Raw genomic sequence first — 21133 nt, forward strand, 5'->3', positions numbered from 1 at the left:
AGCTCCTTTGTTTATTGCAGACACACTGCTGCAACCTGACACTAAAAAAACTCTGTGTTTCTCCAATCCTGCTTCACCATTCTTCCGCTGTTGATGCTGCTACAAACTTCCAACTAGATAGAGAAGTAGAAGTAAAATGGGGGCTGAGCTTGCATAAAAGGAATCTGCTAAAAGAAGCTTCAGTGTCAGAAGCTTTGTTAAGTGATGTATGCAGATATCACAAACCCTTAATATATATTACTCTCTATTGGCTCACAGTTGAACTGTGTTGCTTATTCTTCTCCTCAAATGATTGACAAGTGCTTCCTTATATTTACAGGTTTAATTACAACAACATCAAGAAAACTTGACCGAGAACAGCAAGCAGAACATATATTAGAGGTAAATTGCGTTGTCAAATTTTATTATTTTAATAAATGTTTTCCTTTACAAATACATTGTAAAGTTTTGTAAATTTACAATGATTTACATTAATATTTACAATACAGTCAGCCCTCCACATTTGTGGCATTGACTTTTGCTTATTCTATTAATATGTTCTCTCTAGGAATCTCTAGCTCCTCCAGCATGACTCTGTAGCCAGCTTTTGCCAGAGGTTGTGCTGGAGAACCTAGAGATTCCTAGAGAGGTGTTCTCTCAGGTTAAAAATAAGTGGTTTTTTTTTTATTTGTGGTTTTTCCTCTTTCACAGGGCCCTGCATCCCTAACCCCAGCAAATGTTGAGTAATTTACGTTATTGTAAATGAATTTGCTGCATGAGGTCATATTTGATGCCAAAAATACTGGTGAAGAGAGAGAGGGAAAGAGAGAGAGAGATCAGCTTAGTCAAAAGTAGTAGTGGTAGAAAAGTCCTATTATATTTCATTTTTATGTGATTTTGGACAACTTTAATCACCAGTGCTTATGATTCTTCTAAATCAGTGATTTCCAAAGTGGAATGCCACACACACACACACCCGGTAGGATTGCCATAATTTTCTACTAAAAACCGGGACAAAATGTAGGACAAAATTTAGACCAAAATATAGGACAATTTTAGGATAAAATTTAGCCCAAAATGTAGGGCATTTAAGAAAAATGGAGGACCTTAAATGTCCTACATTCTGGGCTAAATTTTATCCTACAATTGTCCTATATTTTGGGCTAAATTTTGTCCTACATTTCGTCCCGGTTTTTAGTAGAGAATTATGGCAACCCTATCCCCAGGTGGCAGTGGAAAGATCCAAGGGGGTGGTGAGGGGGAAAGGGGGCAGCAAGGTGGTGGTAAGAGGGGAGAAGAGGGCCACAGGGAAGCATTCATGCAAAGTACTGATGTGCAGGAAGACAAGAGAAACCAGTAGGACCTTAAAGGACCATAGTGGGGATGAGGGTTGCATGAAACTTCTTTTCATGGTCCCTTAAAAACATAACATAGCCTCGCTTAGCATTTAGTGTGGTGGTATCTCCTGCTCTTTGCCTGCCTGCATGAGCTCTACCTCCTTCAACTGCATTTTTCACTGCTGGTGGCAGTGGTGGTTGGAAAACTTGCGAAGTTTGGGTGCAGGACATTGCTTGTATGGCTCACAATAGCACCATCTGGGGACAGCCTGACTGAATAAAGCAAGGAGTTAGAGCATGTGGCAGTGAGAGTGGGTTGGTGGGGTATGAAGAAGCATTGGCAAAAAGGAGCTTTCAAATTTGGGACCCTACTTAAGCTTTGGGAGTTTTGCAGGGTGGGACATGACTGGCAAGTTAGAGCTATTGCTGTTTTCTTTTATCAGACAGATTATTTTGAATTTGCAGCAGAACAATAGACCTAAAATCAGGAAATATGCATGGGGGGGGGGGAATAGGGTCATCACCCAAGACAAAAGGGGACCACTGTTCTAAATTACACTGGAATTTTGTAAAACTAACACAGGGGTGGGAATCATGAGTTCCTCCTGATGTTGGACTGCAACTCCCAGCAGCACTAACCAGCAGTAACAGCATCTAGAGGGCTACATGATTCCCTCCCCCAAACTAACATATGGACAAATAAGTAAACACATTAAATATACTTTTCAGGTGGATTTGAAAGCCTAACTTTTCCATTAGCCTCCAAAATGTGCTCTCATTGTTACTGGCGGACAAACCGCGTGGCTCCCCCGCAGAGCAAAAAGAACCCGCAAAAAGCGGATTCTTCTTGTGATGCAGTTACGATGCTGCAAAGTGCCAATGGCGCCCTTGCGACGTCACAACTGCGCCACGACGTGCGGACACTAAGCATCCGTCATGTCAAAATGGCGGTGCCCATCAGTATAGGGTGCCGCCATTTTGACATCCTTGTTATGTGCGAGGGGCAAGGTGCGTGCGGAAGCACCACCCCTCGCGCGTAACGACGGCGCCCAATGGGCCCGTTTATAAAGCGCCTATGATAGCTCTAATCCTAAGAGAAAGGTTGGATTTAGGTTCTCTTCCATCTTTCATGTGATCATTGAAGGGAAAGGGTTTTTCATACAATCTATCCCCTATTTTTAAACTCCCTGCTAACATGTTTTCTGCAAAACTGAATCTGTATTTAAAGGAAGCAGTTTGGGAAGTTTTGCGTAGTACCCATTCCTGTATTCCAATGCTGGTGTGCTGTGCCCATGTTTTCTTCTCTTTACTGTGTTGTAGCTAGTCAGTGGACTCAGATAGTTTCAGCCTAGTTGATAGTTAAGTAGGAGAATAGTCAGTGCAGTAATAAATTAAATTACTCTTGTGAAACAGTAGCCCCATGCTGTGCCAATATTTTTATATTACTTTATATTAACAAATGATACACCACGTTTTGCTAGATAGCACTGGATCTGTCAGGAGGCTGCTTGTAGCTCCTAATCAGAAGCAGATTAAGGTTGCTGTTTATGTAATATCACTGACTGGCATTATTACTACTATATTTATGTTTACTGTATGTTTGTATCTGCAGCTGGTGGTAGTGGTACTTTTCTAGGAAGCAGAGGGGAGTCCTTGATACCCACATAGCCATAGCAATATGTCATGTTATTGGGGATTCTTAAGGCAAGATTCCACAAACAAGCCAGAGGGGCATCAGGGTTTGCAAAATTGCAGGGATTTTTTAATTTAGACATGTCAGTAAGTAATGCAGTTCACATGATGACTACATTTACTCTTTATTTATTCTAGCCCTGCATGTGCATTTTGGTAGCACTTCCAGGTCTCCTGTACAAATCTTTTGTCAATCATCATGCCATCTTTAATTGTAGGTGTAGGGATTGAACCTAGAACTTAGACATCTGCACTACATGATCCTTTGCCTCCTTGCTTCATAAACACTTTCTGCCTTGCCCGTGGCAAATGAAATTACGCCACCATCCCTTTTCCATTTCACACACATCTCCTATTTGTTTCATTTTGCAGTTATCATTCTAGCACTGCTAGAGTCAATGCTTTAAGAGGCGGGGGGGGGGGGGGAGGGAATCACTACTCTGTTCCTGTAGCAAGAATATTCCTTTACCATTGGGCAGAAGAACATACTCTACTCCCAGCTGTGAATCAGGACTAGCACTTAGGTTTTTACTTAAGAAGGTAAATCTGGTAGATAAACAGATTGATCATTTCCACCATCTATATACTCCTAGTTGTCCCTTTTCTTCTTCTTTCCTTCCACTCTTCAACCGTGGTTGCCGATACAAAAAAATAAAATAAAGACAGACTAACCTGGTTCTCAGACCATTAATCAATGTCCAGTTACACTGAACTCAAGCAAATTTGAGACAAGGTATGTTATTCAAGATAAATCACTGAGTTTCACATTGACACAGTCGTCACAGGATATTTCTCCCCCCCCCCCTCCTCTTTTGGAAATGTCTACTAGCATGGCTTTCAGCAAGCTTATCCCATTCTGTGCATCTTGATAGATAGTCAAGCTATATTGATGCAGTCCAGACCACCCAGAGGTCAGACATCACCAAGCTCCTGGAAGGCAGCCTCACTCTGAGCTATATGTGAAAGTGTACCAGGAACACCTGGAGGGAACAGATTGCTCCTTCCCTGCAGCTTTTTACTCTGATAGATCTTATGCCTATTTTAAACAATAATCTAAATCATATTTTAATGTGAGTGAGCCTGTATGAGCCTTGCACTATAATTTCCTTTCTGATCTTCATGTGAGAGTATCTGCTTTCAATTTCATAGTAAACCACAGTTCCTTATTATGTGTCACATAGAGGACTGTAGTTTATTGTAACAAGAATTAATTAAAACAAACAGTGGTCAATCCTTTGATGTAGTATTTTGATTTGTTTTAACTAATTGTTATTGGAACAGATTACATATAGGGGAACTGTGGTTTGTCCCAGAGTGAAAGCTGGAACTTCTTGTCTTGTTAAGAAGGGATGGGGATGAGCCTGAGGTTTTAATACATTTTTGGGATGAGGTAGTTAATGTATTCTATACTGTGGTCTTTCAGGTCATCAAGATGTTTTGGAAGGATCTCTTGAAAGAGGAGAGTGACTTTTATGAATATCACTTAATATTTTACAGTATCTGTGTTCTTGAAAGTTCAATCCATGCTACAAATGAGGAAACAAAATATTAAAAATATTACAATTTAGACTTATACAATGAAGTTCTAGCATGCTACTTTTAAATTAGAAGTTAACAAGATTTTGCATCTCTACCTGTTCAAACTTAGCTTTATGCAAATAATGGACTTGATTTATTTTGAGCAATGCTAATTGTTTCCCCCCCCCCCTCGTCTTCCCCCTTGCTTCTTTTTCCATTTGTTCAATTGAGAAGGACATGTGGCACAAATCAATGCAACTTAAAGTTGAGCACATTAATATGTGAAAATAATTAGTATTTAATAGAGTGTTTCAAATTGCTTTCCCCAATGTTTTACATCTTTATATAAATATATTAAAAGTTTTCTGTGTAAGTCCAAATATCCACAGAATGGTAGCAGTAATATAACCAAACTGAAGTGAGTGTTGTGCAGCTGGCTAATTAATTGAGCATTAAAGTGTTGACCAGATGGACTGGCAAGTTTATCCCTTGTTTGCTTATTAAAATTTATCCTACATTTCATTCTTGTTTGTATAGAAACAAATATAAATATGTTATGTTCTGCTTTCTGTGAACATTTTCCTAGGTTTTATAGGAAACAATTAAATGGCATCTTGCTTTTAAATACAGTCTTTTATTACTATCTGCATTTCAGAATCTCATATTTTAGAATGTTGTTCTCATTTTAGTTTTATGTTTATTAACAAAGGACATTATTGGATGAATTTCCAACTCCCATAAACTCTCATGCTTCCCATGCCTCTCATGCTTCAAAACCACACAGAACATACAAAGACTTGATTCAGGCTGGACAAAATCTACTTTCTTTTGGACTGCAGGTCTCAGTGGTTGTGTGAGCTGAGGGATTCTGGGTATCGTAGTCCAAACAAACAATTTCCTCAGCTCTGATTCAGACATCGGAGTTTATCAAACGGGAGGAATTTCTCTTAAATTCGAATGAAAAGAAAGTGGGGCCAGAACGCATTCACTTAAAGTCGCTAGCTTAGTGCAATTACGTGAATGCACATTGTGTTCGAACAGGCTTCCCATTGCCCAAAAATAGCATGCCATTGCCCGAATTTGCATGTGGCAGTCTATCACGCAATAACGTTAAACTCCATGATTGCATTCAGATTGCCATTGGATTATAAATCCAATTTCCCTTGTCTGATAAACTCCATCCAGTGCCCACAGAGTTTAATGAAACTCACTCCTCATTAAAGTATGCATAGGGAATGTGAATTTAAACAAGCTCTACTAGCTGTGTTTTTCCCCATTCACATAGGTGAGTCTTGTTACTCTAACAAGAGATCTCTTTGTTGGGATTTAAACACCAAATGCTGTTAGAGTCAGACACTGTCAGTTCTTAGTAGAGCACCAATAGCCAATTAGATTACTTTTTCCATCATATTTGAATCTGGGCAATACAGATTCAAATACTGTTGGCCAGCTGGACTTATTTCTTTTCCAGTGGTTTTTTCATGTGGGAAATAACAGATTCAAATCCCTGCTCAGCCATATGTCTCTCTGGGTGGTCTTGGATGAATCATAGTTTCTCAGCCTACAGTTTTTCAGAATGTAGATGTCTCTGAAATGCTTTTGAGATTGTTGGGTGTGGTAAAAATCTAATAAAATACTATTGCATATTCTAAGCTGTCAATATAGTATATGAATAAAACAGCTGTTCTTTATTTCAGGACACTTTTTCTCCATTTCCTCTTCTTTTATGGAAAAATAAGCCCTGTCAAGAATTTATATTCTGAATTATCATATTTTATCTGTTTGGACTGGCCAGTTGCTCTGCATATACAGTTGCATTGCAACTGTTCTCCTAACTGTTTAGGAGACAGAAACACAAATATAATTTATTTTGCTCATATTAAAAAGTCAGCTTACTACATTTGACCCCTTCTCTAGTCATAATTCTTTTTGAAAAAATCAGGACTTTGCACATAGGGAAAATGGTCCATGCAAAAGCCTCTCTCCCTACCTTCTTCTCCATTTCAGCCCAGTGTTCTTAGAAAAATCCTCTCCTTGAGATTCCAAAAAGCTCAAGAAAGACCTGAAATGTGACACAGGAAACTTCAGTGAGTGGTTAGGGGACTAGCTGAAAACTGAATGAGTAAGGGAGAGGGACCTGTGGTCCTCCAGATGTTGTTAGACTTCAGTCTCCATACTGGTTTGCTGGTCTGTTTGTTTTTCCTCCGTGTAAGTGCCAATACTGAGGGAAGTTTGACTTGGTTTAGCATGGAAGGCATGCTGTATTGGAGACTGTTAGCAGAAGTTTTCTCACCCTGATCCTATACAATCTAGAACAGGGACAAAGCATCTGTAGCATCACACATGTTATTATATTAATGCGTTTCTGTCCCTGTTCTAGATTGAATAGGATCAGGGTGAGAGTGGTTCCATCTGTAAGTGACTGCTGAAGTATATCACTGTGAAGCAGGAAGGGTGATGACCTTTCAAGCACCATTTGGTTTTGTTGAGCAGTTTGCAATAGTGCTGGTTTGCTGGTTTGTTTGTTTTTCCTCCCAGTAAGTGCCAGTACTGAGGGAAGTTTGACCTGGTTCAGCATGGAAGGCATGCTGTAGTGGAGACTGTTAGCAGAAGTTCAGAGGCTTCATAAATCAGTTCACTAGTGCATAAGATAGTGCAAAGCTGAGAAATCAATGGGCACACGTCTTACTAATGTGAATCACAAGCATTTAACTTGAACATTGGTTTTAATAGGAGTGATGAAATAATTCAGGTCTATCTTTGAGATATATTATCTAGATGCATCCTGTGGAATCCTGGAGTTAGTAGTTTACTGAGGAACTACAGTTCTCTGACTTGGTAATTCTGATGCTCCTACCTAAACTGGAGATGTGGTGTGTTGTCATGGCAGTTAAAGTGGAATATAGCAGTATCTTTGTGTAGTGTGAATGGGCTGTAGTTGGGAAAACTTCATTGGTCCCTCCTTCACTGGGAGTGTGTTCCTCTTGGCTCTGTTCGATTTCTTGGCAGTTCTTCATAATATCAACTTTGATGTCTTTCTGGATCACCTGCCTATAATGACACTTGTGGCGGCTGTTGTCCTTTCTAAAAGGACATGGTCAGAAGGTGATGACAATGGACTTCTGTTTAGCACTGTGACCATTGGTTCAGGAATCCATTGTGTTCCCCATGTTATTTAACACTGACTTGCAATAAGTGGGAGAGCTTATTTGGTGGCATTTGGTGCCATCAATATACAAATGACACGTAACTCTCATCTTTCTTTTTCATCTAAATTCAAGGATATTTTTCTGAACCCTTGTCCAATGCTAATAATGGACTGAGTGAAGGTGAACAAATAGAAACTTAATCTGTATGCCATAGAAGTGTTTCTGCTTGATTTAAAGGTAGACATGGGAATAAGAATCCATTTATTCTGAGTTGTTGCTATGAAGAGATTTTAAGTGGTTGAATATTATTCTTATTTGTGTGTGTGTGTGTGTGTGTATTGAGTGCTGAAAATGACATAGGCGGGATACAAACCGCCGCTTTGCGGCGCTTCCCCGCCGCCGCCGTTTGCTCCGCGCGGGAGCTGCAGCAGTCAAACCGCGCGGCTCCCGTGCGGAGCAAAAAAGAAGCTCCATTTCAGAGCTTCTTCTTGCGGCGCCTCTATGACGTCGCGAGGCGCCTGGCGCGGACTCGCGACGTCATAGGCGCCACGACACGTCTGGACGCTATGCGTCCAGTACGTAAAGATGGTGGCGCCCATGTGGAAGGGGCGCCGCCATCTTGTACGTATTGTATACGTACTAGGGTTAGGGGGGTGCGGAAGCACCGCCCCTTCCTAACCCTAGTACGTATACAATACGTACTATATGGCGGTATGTATCCCGCCATAATCTCTTGATATTCTGATGATAATGGAGGATGTTTCAATTGTCATGCAAATAGAGTAGTAGTAGTGTTTTTGTTTGTTTGCTTGCTTTACTGTTTTTGTCTTTCATATATTTTCTTAACAAATGGCCACTCAGTATGATGCAGATGATCATTTTATCCAGTGTTCCTTGGCACTGATCTGTTTTTACATCTTTATCATCTCACTCACTTGCAATATCCTCCTAGCCTTCTGATGTTTCTTTTGGTCCTGTTTTATTCGCTCTCATTGGGTGATTTGCCTTGAAAATGCAACAGGGCTTGTGCAGTCATGGGCTGTGCAGCAGCTGATTGCTAAGGGGATTGTGGACACCTTAGAATTTGAGTTCTAATATCTGAGAGAAGCTTTTGTTGTATTAAGCTGTGTAATGGGTTTTGGAATTAAGAGTGTTAGCTCAGGTCTGTTGAATGGTCTAAGAGTCTGTCTCTAGAAACTTCCATACAACATACACTGCTATATGCATGCAATATAGTTTTCTATATCAACTTGATTTACTCAGAAACACAATTTCACAAGGTTTGTGAATGGGTGACTTACATAATACATTAAAATACCACCAGATCCCATGAGGTTTTGTTTTTCTTTTTAAATTAAATAAAATACAAAACAACTTGTAATATGAGTTTGGAGGCCTTTGCTCACAGGAAAAAAAAAAACAAGATTATGGATGTGTGTGTTCATTTCTTTATCCTTTTCCTTAATGGCATATATATTTATATATTTATATATTTATTTAAGTTCTGTCCATTAAACTTCATTTGGGTAGCTTTATTGGTTATGTAGCATAATGCTGTTTTTAATGTTTTCTCTTATGGTCTTATCAGATGTGAAATACTACCTAGTCTAGTTCTTTGACACACTGCATCACTGGAGCAACAATAATGCACTAAATACAACTTAGGTTTATGGAGAATACTGCCAGAGGGTTGTTTTTTTAAAGCCTTAATGTTCTGTTCTCTGCCCCCTGACCTATTAAGAAACGGAACAGGAATTCTGTGTGACAGCTCCTTTGATCTGCAACTGTAAGGAACAGAAAGTTGATACTACTGTACTAAGATACAAGTACAGTACAAAAATGCATGTTGAAGGTGTACCTCTCCCATGTTTTCAATTTCAAAAATGTAGCCATATGAAAGCACTTAATTCAGTTGGGAATTGAGAGGTGAAGACCAGATGAAGATGTTCTTCCCACATTCATTTTCCTCTTGACTGCATCACAGTACCAGAGGTTTCTGTATATATGTATGTGTGGCCCGCAGGGTTGTGGGCCCACTAGCCCCCAAGGGCCCTGGGACATTTGCTCCAGTTGCACCATTGCTTATCTAGGTCTGGTAAACACAGCAGTATTTATTTTTGTACATGGTAATATAACTTATTTGTGTACATGGCTTATTATTGTCAATAGGTAACAGTTGCAGACAATGGTATACCATCAAAATCCACCCTTGCCCGCGTCTTTGTGAAGATCTTGGACGAAAATGATAATAGACCTCAGTTCTTGCAAAAGTTCTATCAAATCAAATTGCCCGAACGTGAGAAACCAGAGAGAGAGAGGACTGCCAGAAGGGAGCCTATCTACCGTGTAGTAGCTGCTGACAAAGATGAAGGACCCAATGCAGAAATATCTTACAGCATTGAGGATGGTGATGAGCATGGCAAATTTTTTATTGACCCAATAACAGGAGTGGTATCGTCTAAGAAGTATTCTGGAGCTGGTGAATATGACATCCTTACAGTAAGTCAAGATTTTAAGTTTGCACTTTTACAAGCTAAGAATATTATTGAGCCTTTTAGTACACTTTTAGAATGGAAGAGTACACGTTTGTGGAAAGTGCATCAATTAAGCTGCTTCAAGTTGATCCTGAATTTAATAGGCTTTTTAAAAAGAAGCAATCAAATGTGTTTTAAAAGAAGCAATGCAGTGAAAATACAGATGAGGAAGCTTGATTTCTTTTCCATATTTTATAAGTAATTCATTGTATCATTTTGTAAATGTTGATCAGAGATGATGAAAAACAGCAAACCATTCTTTGATCCAAAGACCTGCTTCAGCATGCTAGGATCATGTACTGTCTTACTTCTTTTTCTTTTAACAGTTTCAAAAGCTGTTGAACAGTCTATATGAAAGATTGTCATTAGAGGGGGAAAGGTCTGTAGCTTCACTCCTTTGTCTGCCTGCTTGGAAGCATAGGAAACCCCAGTGAGCATAGGGGAGCTTCCAAGTATAGGATTTTGTTGTAAAGTTCCCTTTGGATTTCAGAACCATTTTCAAAGTCCTTGACCTTTGCTGATTGTGACCTGGGGTTCTAATGTAATTGCTTGCTCTGTCAACTTCAGTGTTCTGTGCTTTGTCTGTGACCTCTTTTGATTTATATATTTTAAATGTCTAAACTTTTAACATTATATTTCTTAGATCAAAGCAGTGGATAATGGTCGCCCACAAAAGTCATCAACAGCTCGTCTCCATATAGAATGGATCCCCAAGCCCAGTCCAGCCTCCGGACCAATTTCTTTTGATGAATCATTTTTTTCCTTTACTGTCATGGAAAGTGACCCAGTTGCTCACATGATTGGTGTAATTACTGTAGAGCCCCTTGGCATACCACTGTGGTTTGAGATTACAGGTAAGAATACTGAAAATTTTCTAGCATGCAGTTAACAGAATTTACACTGTTCTAATCTAATATAGAGAGATTCAAATAAGAATAGTTCATGCATGTTTAAAGCATATTGCATAAAAGATTTCTTGCCATTTTTTTTCTTGATTAGTTTATTTGATAGCTTGTGATAGCCTTGAGCCTTTCACTCGAAATACTTCAAACAAGAGAAAAGGGCTGCCTTCTTCCTGCCATGTTCTACCTGTATTCCTATTTTTGAATAGGAGCTTTCCCTGCATCATCAGCAGCATAACAACCAGGGAAGACTTGTCAGCCACCCTGGCTCCGTGGGAGACACCATTTGGTGCTGGTGGTGGGGCTACTCTGCAACTCCATTTGGCTGGTAAATTCCCAAGCTTAGAAAAGGTGGCTTTTGAACTGCAAATCTCAGAGTCATTTCCACACAGCCCCAGTGTGTAGATTCTGATAACTGCAGTCCAAAAATATTATTTTTCCAATAACTTTGGCCCTGCTAGGGGTAAATACTAGCATTGGGTTAAGTAGCAAGTAATGTAGGAGCAGGCTGAAAAGAAGTCTGAAGAGGGAGTATGAGCGTTTTTAAATTGGTGGTGGGAGAATTGATGTGGAGTTGAGAATGGATTAATTGCAATATTACTATTTCTGTCAATTCTAACTGCATTTTAAAAAACTGTTACTAATAGCATGAATCAATTTGACCTTTTATCTTTCTTCTTGCTTGCTTTCCATGCTTTCTTTCTTTTTGGCTGTGCAAGGAGACAAGCTTGCTATTGAAGTTTTTTACATCTTTCAGATGGCTTGTGACCTGAACTGTACAGCAGAAGGTATCTGCTGAGATCACATAATTATCGGATTATGAGATCAAATGTAAAAACATACGTATTTGGAATATTTAAATAATATCTTTTGAGAAGTACATGTTTTCATTTTAGCTCTTTCTGTTTTTGCTTTCTTTTCTTACTGTTATTTATCACTAGTTTGAACCAAGATGCAGCATTGAAATAATGTTTAGTTTGGCCCCAGATGTTTCCTTCTGTACTTTCTGTGCAACCAGACTAATAGATTTCTATATAATTTAAGAGTAGTCATTGCAAAATACCTTTGTCATTATCAGAGGGGATTTCTTGGTGGGGAGATAAGCAAATATCAGGTGTGATAACATGACATTTATTATTTCTTTGTATAGGGTTTCCAGAGTAGCATAAAGTTAGAAGTGTAAATTAAGAACAATACATTTATGTAAAATTTAATGCAATGTAGCCTGAAAACATCTATAAAGCTAAATAACAATCCTAAAAAATAAAAATAGTATTTATTATTAGTTAGTTATATTTATTCCCCATCAATCCAACAGTGAACTCAAGGCAGTTCATATGGCTTTCCTTATCCCCACTTCATACTCACAACAACCCTCTGAGGTAGGTTAATCTGACAGAATTGGCTGGCCCAAGATCATCCAGTGATTTTCCTGGCTCAGTGACAGTTTCTTTATGAAGTATCCAAGTCCCAGTCCAAGAGGTGTCTCAACCAGAGGGGAGCCATTAAAACAAATAGGACTTGTCTCAAATAGTATACATTCTGTTGGTTTAAATGGGTCTACTTTAGTTGGGATTAACATTAGATTTAGCCTCAACAGTCTAACCACATCACTTCACTGCTTGATCTGATCACACAGATTAGAGAAATAAAAGACCTGAATGAGCAAAAAGAGCTGGGAGCCATTAGAGTTACTATAAGTTGAAAATCTTTTGAAGGCACACAGCTATGACAACTGAAGTGACAGCGGAGCTGGGATGAGGAAAATGTGGACTGTAGGATGCATATGGCTCTGACCTATTTTTTCTGTCCCCAGGACCTCCTACCTTCTCTGCATCTCCCCCCCCCCCCGGGCCATTTTTCAAAAACTGACCCACCCACTTCCAGTACTACCCTTAACAAGGAAATGCCTTGTTAAAGAAAGGCATTTCCGCATTTCCTGACCTTAAACAGGGTGGGGATATAGCAAAATTGCCTCTCCATACCCCCATGTTTTTTAAAAAAATAGAACCAAGGATATGTGGGTGCAGCACAACCTCTGGGAGCAGATGGCAGCAGAAGAGCCACATGTGCCTCTTAGAAAGAGGTTAGTTGACAAATGGGACTCCATCCACTCCAGCCCAGTTACTGGGCTAAATATAGTAGGTTCAATGCAGGAGGGAGAGGAATGAACCCGTGGCCAAATTCTGCACAATAAAAACTAATCTCTGTGTGAGATACTGTCACAAAATTAGGAGTAGAGTATGCTCTTGTCTTTCTAATTCAGATTCCATGGATAGTATTATCATTATTGGTGGTGGTAGCTTTAACAAGAGATAAATTTATACTACACTCTTTCTCTAGTTAACTCAAGGTGATGTACCTGGCTCCTCTTCCACACCTGATTCTCATATCTCCCCTTTGAGGGAGGTCAGAGAGAGATCAAGAGAATGAGATGAGTGGTCCAAGGTCACCTAGTGATGTTCATAGTTCAGTGGAATTAGAACCTGGTCTCCCATGCATCTCTCGTGGCACCATATAACATGAAATATATGAAACAGCTATTTGTTAGGAAGTGTGTAGTGTTCCACATTGCTCTTTGTTTTATTATAGCATCATCAGGATATTTTTATTTGCCACAGTTATTGCTGAAAATTCAACAGTATCAACCAAATGTTTGTGAGGCAACACCCAAACTACTAGTATGATTAGTTTGTCTGAAATCAGAAACAATTTCTAAAATAAAACATAATTCTACTTTGAAAGAACAAAGATGCAGTTGTAAACACGCTTGGAATTAGATGTCATTTAAATATGTGAGACTTATTTTCAAGTAAACATATTGTGGACCGGAAGGATCATAAAGTACTTTAACGCAAATATAACTTACTGAAAAATAATTGGAATTCTTAATTAGAAAAAGATAGGTATTTCTGAATTCTCTTTAAAATGATTTTGTGATGTGAGCACAGTTCATGTGCAGAACAGGACAAAACATATGCACCACATAATTAGGACAGATGTTTTTGTAACAATAAATGTTGGTTTGATGACAGTGAAAAGTGGTATATTCTTTTCAAATTGTCTGAAAGTTGCTTCCCATAGAAGATGATGGCCAGTATTCATCATTTCTAATTACATTTGGTCTTAATGGCTGTTGAGACAATCTTCTCAGCCTGCTACAATTATTATAGTCATTTAAATGTTTCTGGTGATTGGCTGTGCTTATTAAACTACATTTCAATTTCATTAATGAACTATATATCAAAAGGTCTTTAGAATTTTTGTGAAGGAATAATGTTAATTCATTATTTCAGTCATATTAATTGAATTGTATTAATCCAACACAGCAGAAAAGAATGTTGAATTAAGCTTTGTGATCTTACCCGCTGCTCTTTCATCCTTTAATTTACCCTTCTTCTAAAGCTTTTATCTTACTGACCCAGAGCATGGCAATTTATTGGGGCACAATCCACCAAGCATGGCTTTTATGTGAGCCATATAATTGAGGGATCTGAAACCAGGATTTAGTCATATTTAAAATACACCTATTGAATTCAGTGAGAATTGAATTGACTCAGGTTCAGTTTATTCTAGTGGGTTCACTTCCACTAAAGTTGAGATGCATAAAATTAGTGAGGTGCAATGTTCCACAAATACACTTATGTGCTATGCAAGCTGCTGGTGAGGAGGAATTAAGATGGTCAGCCCTGCAGCAGCACCAAAAAAATTTCCTGACGAACCCTCATGGCCAGGCAGTAGCCATTTTGAACTGCTATCCAGGAACCATGCAGCAGCCATATCATTACCCAGTAAACTTTTCACAAAAAGTTATTGGTACATCTTTATGCACTGCTGTAAAAAGGAGATGCACTAGTGTAACACACACACACACACCCAGTTATGCTGGTGTAAAGCACAAATAGGATTCCAACTAGTATCCTAAGGCTAGTCTACACATTTAAAATACTTCTCATTCCGGTTGAATAGAATATGATCCACACACAATTTTCAGGAGTTTGGCCTTTTTGCACCCCCTCCCATAAAAACCCCTTAAACACAACATAAAAAGGCTTTGCAGCTGGATATCTGCTGAAATCCACAGAAATACACATTATTGCAGGTGTGGCCAGCCGTCTGCTTCATATGCCAGTTCTCGTAGTACATTCACGTGTAGACTAGCCCCTGCATCTGTTGCATTGTATTCAGTGGCTTATATCTATGAGAAATATCCCCAAGTTACTTGGCCAGAATTTTTTGGTTTAAGCATGGAAGCATCATGCTATTTTTTTAAATGGAAGTAATACTGGCTTGTGCTGGAGAATATATTTTTAAATAGGATTATCAATGTCCACATGTAGGTCATCTGTGGCAAGAAAGAACTGCTTGTGTATTCCCCTGGAAGAAATGCTTTTCTGAATTCAGTATGTAGAGAAATCTTGTAGCACCTTTGAGACTAACTGAAAGAGAGAAGTTGGCAGTATGAGCTTTCATAGACTAAGTCTACTTCCTGAGATGCATTTGGTGGAGTGGAAGCCAGGGACAGACATATATATGACATTGGTAAGTGAGAATGTTAATTCAAATGCAAAGTCCTTTGGGAATTGACATTTAAATTAACATTCTCATATATCAATGGCATGTATATGTCTGTCCCTGGCTTCCACTCCACCATATGCATCTGAAGAAGTAGACTTTAGTTTACAAAAGCTCATGCTGCTAACTTCTTTCTTTCAGTTAGTCTCAAAGGTGCTACAAGATCTCTCTACATATTGATTCTACAGACTAACACTGCTATATCCTTGTTTTCTAAATTCAGTTATTTTTAGGCCTCAAAAGGCTTTACTAACACATCTATCTATATATGACTGTATTAACATTTTTATCTGTTAGTAAAATTTATTTGTAAAGCAGTTTCAGACTAGCATTAAGTTCTAAAAAAAGGTATCAAAATGCTCAAGACTTTCTCTGGGAAAGAAAATACATAGTTTGCCCCTACTGGTAGTTTTTGTAATGCATCTAGATTACAAATCCAAAACAGTATCAGCGATTTCAGAGCTGAGCATGTTTTAAGGTTGTATTAAGCATTTTAGCAAAGCACGTTTCTCATAAGATCATACGCCAGAGCTGTGTTTTATGAACTTCTGTCTTATGCAATTTCTTGGAGCAGGTGGCAACTCTGACAGCCGCTTTGATGTGGACAAGGGTACTGGAACTATTGTTGTCGCTAAACCTCTTGATGCAGAACAGAAATCAAATTACAATCTGACAGTAGAAGCAACAGATGGAACTAGAACTATTGGCACTCAGGTAATGGAATTTCTAATGAAAAGTTTATTGAAAGAAAAATTTGTATCTTTTTCGTTTCTTCTTTTTTTTAGAGGGGGAGGGAACTTCCCACTTCCATCCTGGACAGGCTAGAGAGACTTTATTTTAAAAAGAACTGGTATCCGCTATCGGATAGCCCTAATGTTCAGTTTTAAAAAGTGGGTGAAGAAAATTGCATATATGTACATGAGTTCAATTTGAATCAATAGCTTTAAAATCATGTAATGTTCTACTGTTAGAAGTGTGAGTGACAAAGTAATAATAATAATAATAATTTGAAATATAAATATTCACATACATTCACAAAATGCCCAAATCTAGCCAAAATCAATATATAGTTAAAGTAAAACCCATTGGTAGTGGAGCCAGGGTTCACAAGTTTGGGGCACTGGGACCTTTTGATAATGACATGATATAACGATTCTTACTTTGTGATAATTACATGATTCCCCCACCCCATACCCTCAGGCTTTCTTGTTCCCTCTGAGTTTAGATGAAATCCTCACGGTGGCTGGGGGGAGGGCATATGCATTGTTGTACAGTGCGCCCATGTCATACGCGAATTTGAGCATATGCTCAACCCACGCAGAGCTACGCGGGGCACAAGAGGCAGCGTGTCCCATTTGAATGAATGGGGCATGCGTGCTGCCACGCTGCTGCATGCATGAGCCCCATTCAACTGAATGGGGCTCGAGCATACGTGTTTTTTGGCTTACGCAGGGGGGGTCTGGAACGGATCCCCCGCGTAAGCCAAGGGCACACTGTATATTAGCCCTGTTGCAGTGCATTTTGGAGAGGTTTGTATTGAATGGATGCTACCCATTAACTTTACAAAGACTTGCTCCTGGCAGAGGTGAAAAGTGAAATTTTGACAGGGACCAACATAGCTGCCTATAGTTTTGGATGTAGGTGTTATCATGACTGTGGGGGTTATCATGAAAAACACCTGCACAGTAGAACCCTACCACTTCAAAGTATTTTTCAGTGCAATATTAGCTTGAGTTTCAGTATTAAATTTCACTAATAACTAAGTTACATGATAGCATAGTTGGATTTGCTACCAAATTATTTGTCTTCCCTTGCATGTCCTAATATGATGTATGCATTTGCAGACATGTTTCCTACATTGACATGTATGATGGAACCTGTGGCCTACCCCTGCTATAAAGCCTTTATACAAATCCATGATGGATTTGCAATTCATGCTATGATGTATGTCTCAGATTAATATTGTGAAGATAGAAAAGCTTCCGGAAATAGCAACAAACAGGAACAACAGCTTTGAAATGCTGTACCATGAGGCAAGGTTGCTGTGTTAGGACCTTTTAGTTATTGCCTTGGGTCGACGCTGAGACAAAGGAGGTATATAGATAAAGAAAATTAAATAAATAAATAATAGTTTAGGAAAAACTGAGTAAGGAAGGCATGTAATCTTATGCATGGTATGAAAAAAGCGAACAGGGAGATTTCTCCCCCCCCCCCCCTTCATCCCCTCTTAATACTGTTTAGAACTTGCTAGTAAATCTGACTGGTGGGAAACTGACAAAAGGAAACCACTTCACATCTCTCAGTTAAACAGTGGAATTCACTGCTGCAAAGTCTAATGATTTCGCTCAGCTTAGATGACTTTTAAAAGACTCAGATATACATTCACAGAGAGAAGTCTTGTCTGTGATTACTGGTGACAACAGGCATATATCCAGGATCATTGGCAGTGTACCTCTGGACAATGACTACTGAGAAACAACAGTGGGAGAGAGCAGTTCACCATTGCTTGCCACTGTGTGAATGCTAGAGTAGGTAAACTTTGCGTCTGATCCAAAAGGTTTCTTCTTATGTCCATTTAAACTGTCTGTTAAACAGAGTCCATTTAAACTGTCTGTTGACAAATTTACTCGTTGGAGTAGTTTCCATTAGTGTAAATTTAAAAGTTTTCATTGTGTCCTTTGGGAATGCATACAAGAATAGTTTGCATATATTAAAATAGAAAGGTAAACATTCTACATTTTTTAATATGTGAATTTGAATGCATTATATTATGTTTTTTAACCTGTGTATGTTTTGAACCTTAGTTTTAAACTGTTTTAACTGTGTTATTTTAAGGTTTTTTTAAAATTGTATTTAAGGTGTTTTATCTTGTGAGCAGCCTTGGGTCCGCTATTGGCAGACAGATGGCATAAAAATGAAATACAATAAATAAATAAATTGCCTGGTTTTGGTAGGCAGTATGGATTTTCTCAGTAGTTGTTTTCTCTGTTTCAAACTGTATAGGTTGTTTTTCAGTTGTTATTTTCTGTATCATCTCTTTTCTTATCTGTTAACCAAAGAACAAGAGACTGTTGTTGTAGCTTTTATAAGAAAGTGCACAGGCTTGTGTTTTGTTTTGTTTTTAAATATATAAACTGGAATTCCTCTGTTCACTGCTTGAAAGGATTAGCTTGAACTATGGCTGCTAAAATTTCACATTTCTTTGCTACAATAATAGAATTATATCCATTGATATAAGCAGCAAAGCTTCTAACCTGAACAGAGTGTGCTTTGGGATTCAGTCGTGACATATGCTCTACATAGACTTAGTGTCTAAACTTTCCATCCCGCTTATTTAAATGTTCAAAATGAAATGAGAGATAAGGTTTGTTTCATGTGTTTTGCGTGTGTTTACCATATTAATACAACTTTTACAAGTTTACCTGTCCTTTTATTCCTGGGATATTTTTTATTACCAAAATGTAAACTTAGCCATACTCTGTTGAAATGAAAGTCATTTTAAAAAGATGTAATAATATAATAATAGTACCACTGTTTTGGCATTTGCCTGAACTCATGGGAAACTTAAATGGCTGGGAATTTAGGGCCTGAACAGACAGGCCAAAATAAAGTTGCTTCGGGTCACTTTAGAGATATGCTATTTAAATGACACATGCATCTTAAGAGGCCAGAAGTTGCAGCAAAGCTACGCTCCAGTCTAAGGACTGGAGTGCAGCTTTGGCACAGCTTCTGGCCTCTTAAGATGCATGTGTCATTTAAACAGCATACCTCCAAAGTGACCCAAAGCAGCTTTATTTTGGCCTGTCTGTTCAGGCCCAGACAGTCATGTAAACCTCATTCCCAGATGTCCCTACATCTGCAGAGGCTTTGTAGCCACACTATAAAGGTAAGGCATCACATGCAGATTACTGTTGTTGCTGGATGTGTAATGATATTTACCGTATGAAGACTATGGATGTGTCCATCTCTCCACCACTGATTTAGCATTTGACACTTTCAAGCAAATTCTCTTCTATGCCAAGAAGCACTCCAACCTGAGAATGTAACTCTTAATCTGTTGAAGTCCTGCTGAACTCTGTAATAGCATATAATTGCTAGAAATCTGTGATAAGTAACATATTACAAAGATGTGTGCATAAAATGTGCTAAAACACATTTTAGTGTAGCAAGCTGCCCTAGATGGTTATAGATAACAAAATACTTGTCTCAGTATTTGAAATACAATAAACAGTTTAACAAGTCTGGATTAACCATTATTTTTCTCAGTGTTACATCATTTTAACTGTCATGAGGATATGTTAGCAAATACTTGTCTGTGTGAAAACATTAAACCAAATATATGGTCTCATTATGGAAAAATTACCTGTTGAATACAACTGCTAGAAGAGGCTGTGATTGGCTGCAGGCCATGAGCATCTGTGGAACATTTTACTCTTTGGCGAAATCATTTGAGTAGCTGTCTCTGAAAAAGAGAGAGAGAGAGAGGCAGTAAGCTAGATTGCTGTTAGAGCCTAATGTGTAGCTAAATGCTGAATGCATGATGTGCAAAGACAATAAATAAATCTTGGTCTTTTAGTAATAATTTTGACAATGTTAAAGGTGATTTAGGAAGAAATGGGATGGAAAAATCAAGTGCATACAAAACAAACATTCTTTTTGATGTGACCTTAAATGAAGATTATTATTCATGGGAAATGGAAAATAACATGCTTGTGCAATTTAGTTGATATTTATTGTGTGGAGGAGGTTTTTACACTCCTATACACTTAGACCTTATTACTGTGATTATCAACATTTCAATAAATAAAAGCAGCAGACATTTTAAAAAAACAACTGCTGCTATCTACTCTATGTGTTGTTTTTCCCTCATAGTGTGCAAAATTAATGCATATATTATCCTTTGCAAGCAACTGGGATGGAAGATAGGATATTCTTCATTGACTAGACTTCGTATTCTTTTCTCAGTTTTCAGTTTACACCTGTACTGAAAACAAATTGTGTGTGTGTGTGTATTTTTTAAAAAATCAACTCTGGAATTACACAGTGGTTCCTAAATTGCACAGTGCAATTTTGCTTATGAATGCATATGTTTATGTTTGTGTAAATTTAGCATCGGTGGACAAAAGAGTCTCCATGAATATTACTGAAAAGGCCTTCCAAAAATTCAAGATATCTGATGCTACAGATCTGACCCTAATTCAGGAGACTCTTATCTACTCTGTAGTGAAACAACTGCTTACCATCAGTGTCTGTAATGCAAGTTGTCTTGATACACAAGATATGGTGACTGCAGTAGAGTTTCTGAGGTAGCTTTTTGTTGTTGTTCCAACAAGTGTTCTATTTGACTTTATCCACCACATGCATAATTTCTTCTTTTTAAAATAATATATGTGCATAGCAAAGAATATATATTTGATTTTAAAATTTCTGCTTTGACTTTACTTATG

General features: G+C 38.3%; 1 protein-coding gene across 9 annotated transcripts in view; it reads left to right on the forward strand.

Annotated features, from left to right (window-relative positions):
• Positions 1–21133, forward strand: part of FAT1 (FAT atypical cadherin 1) — a 150138-nt gene that overhangs the window by 74201 nt on the left and 54804 nt on the right. For 6 of the 9 annotated variants that reach the window (XR_016281301.1, XM_089525328.1, XM_089525329.1 and 3 more), the window contains 5 exons: positions 320–381; positions 9845–10174; positions 10853–11063; positions 11831–11899; positions 16261–16400. Coding sequence is in view for 8 of the 9 variants with exons in the window: in XM_089525328.1 (XP_089381454.1) it covers positions 320–381; positions 9845–10174; positions 10853–11063; positions 11831–11899; positions 16261–16400 (812 nt within the window). In the remaining variant the exon portion in view is untranslated. The remainder of the gene's footprint in view (positions 1–319; positions 382–9844; positions 10175–10852; positions 11064–11830; positions 11900–16260; positions 16401–21133) is intronic. The other 3 variants (XM_089525331.1, XM_089525332.1, XM_089525333.1) reach the window with 1 other exon arrangement.

The sequence above is a fragment of the Sceloporus occidentalis genome, unplaced genomic scaffold (assembly GCF_023333645.1).
Source record: "Sceloporus occidentalis isolate IW3139 unplaced genomic scaffold, rSceOcc1.0.p SCAF_5, whole genome shotgun sequence".
NCBI lineage: Eukaryota > Metazoa > Chordata > Lepidosauria > Squamata > Phrynosomatidae > Sceloporus > Sceloporus occidentalis.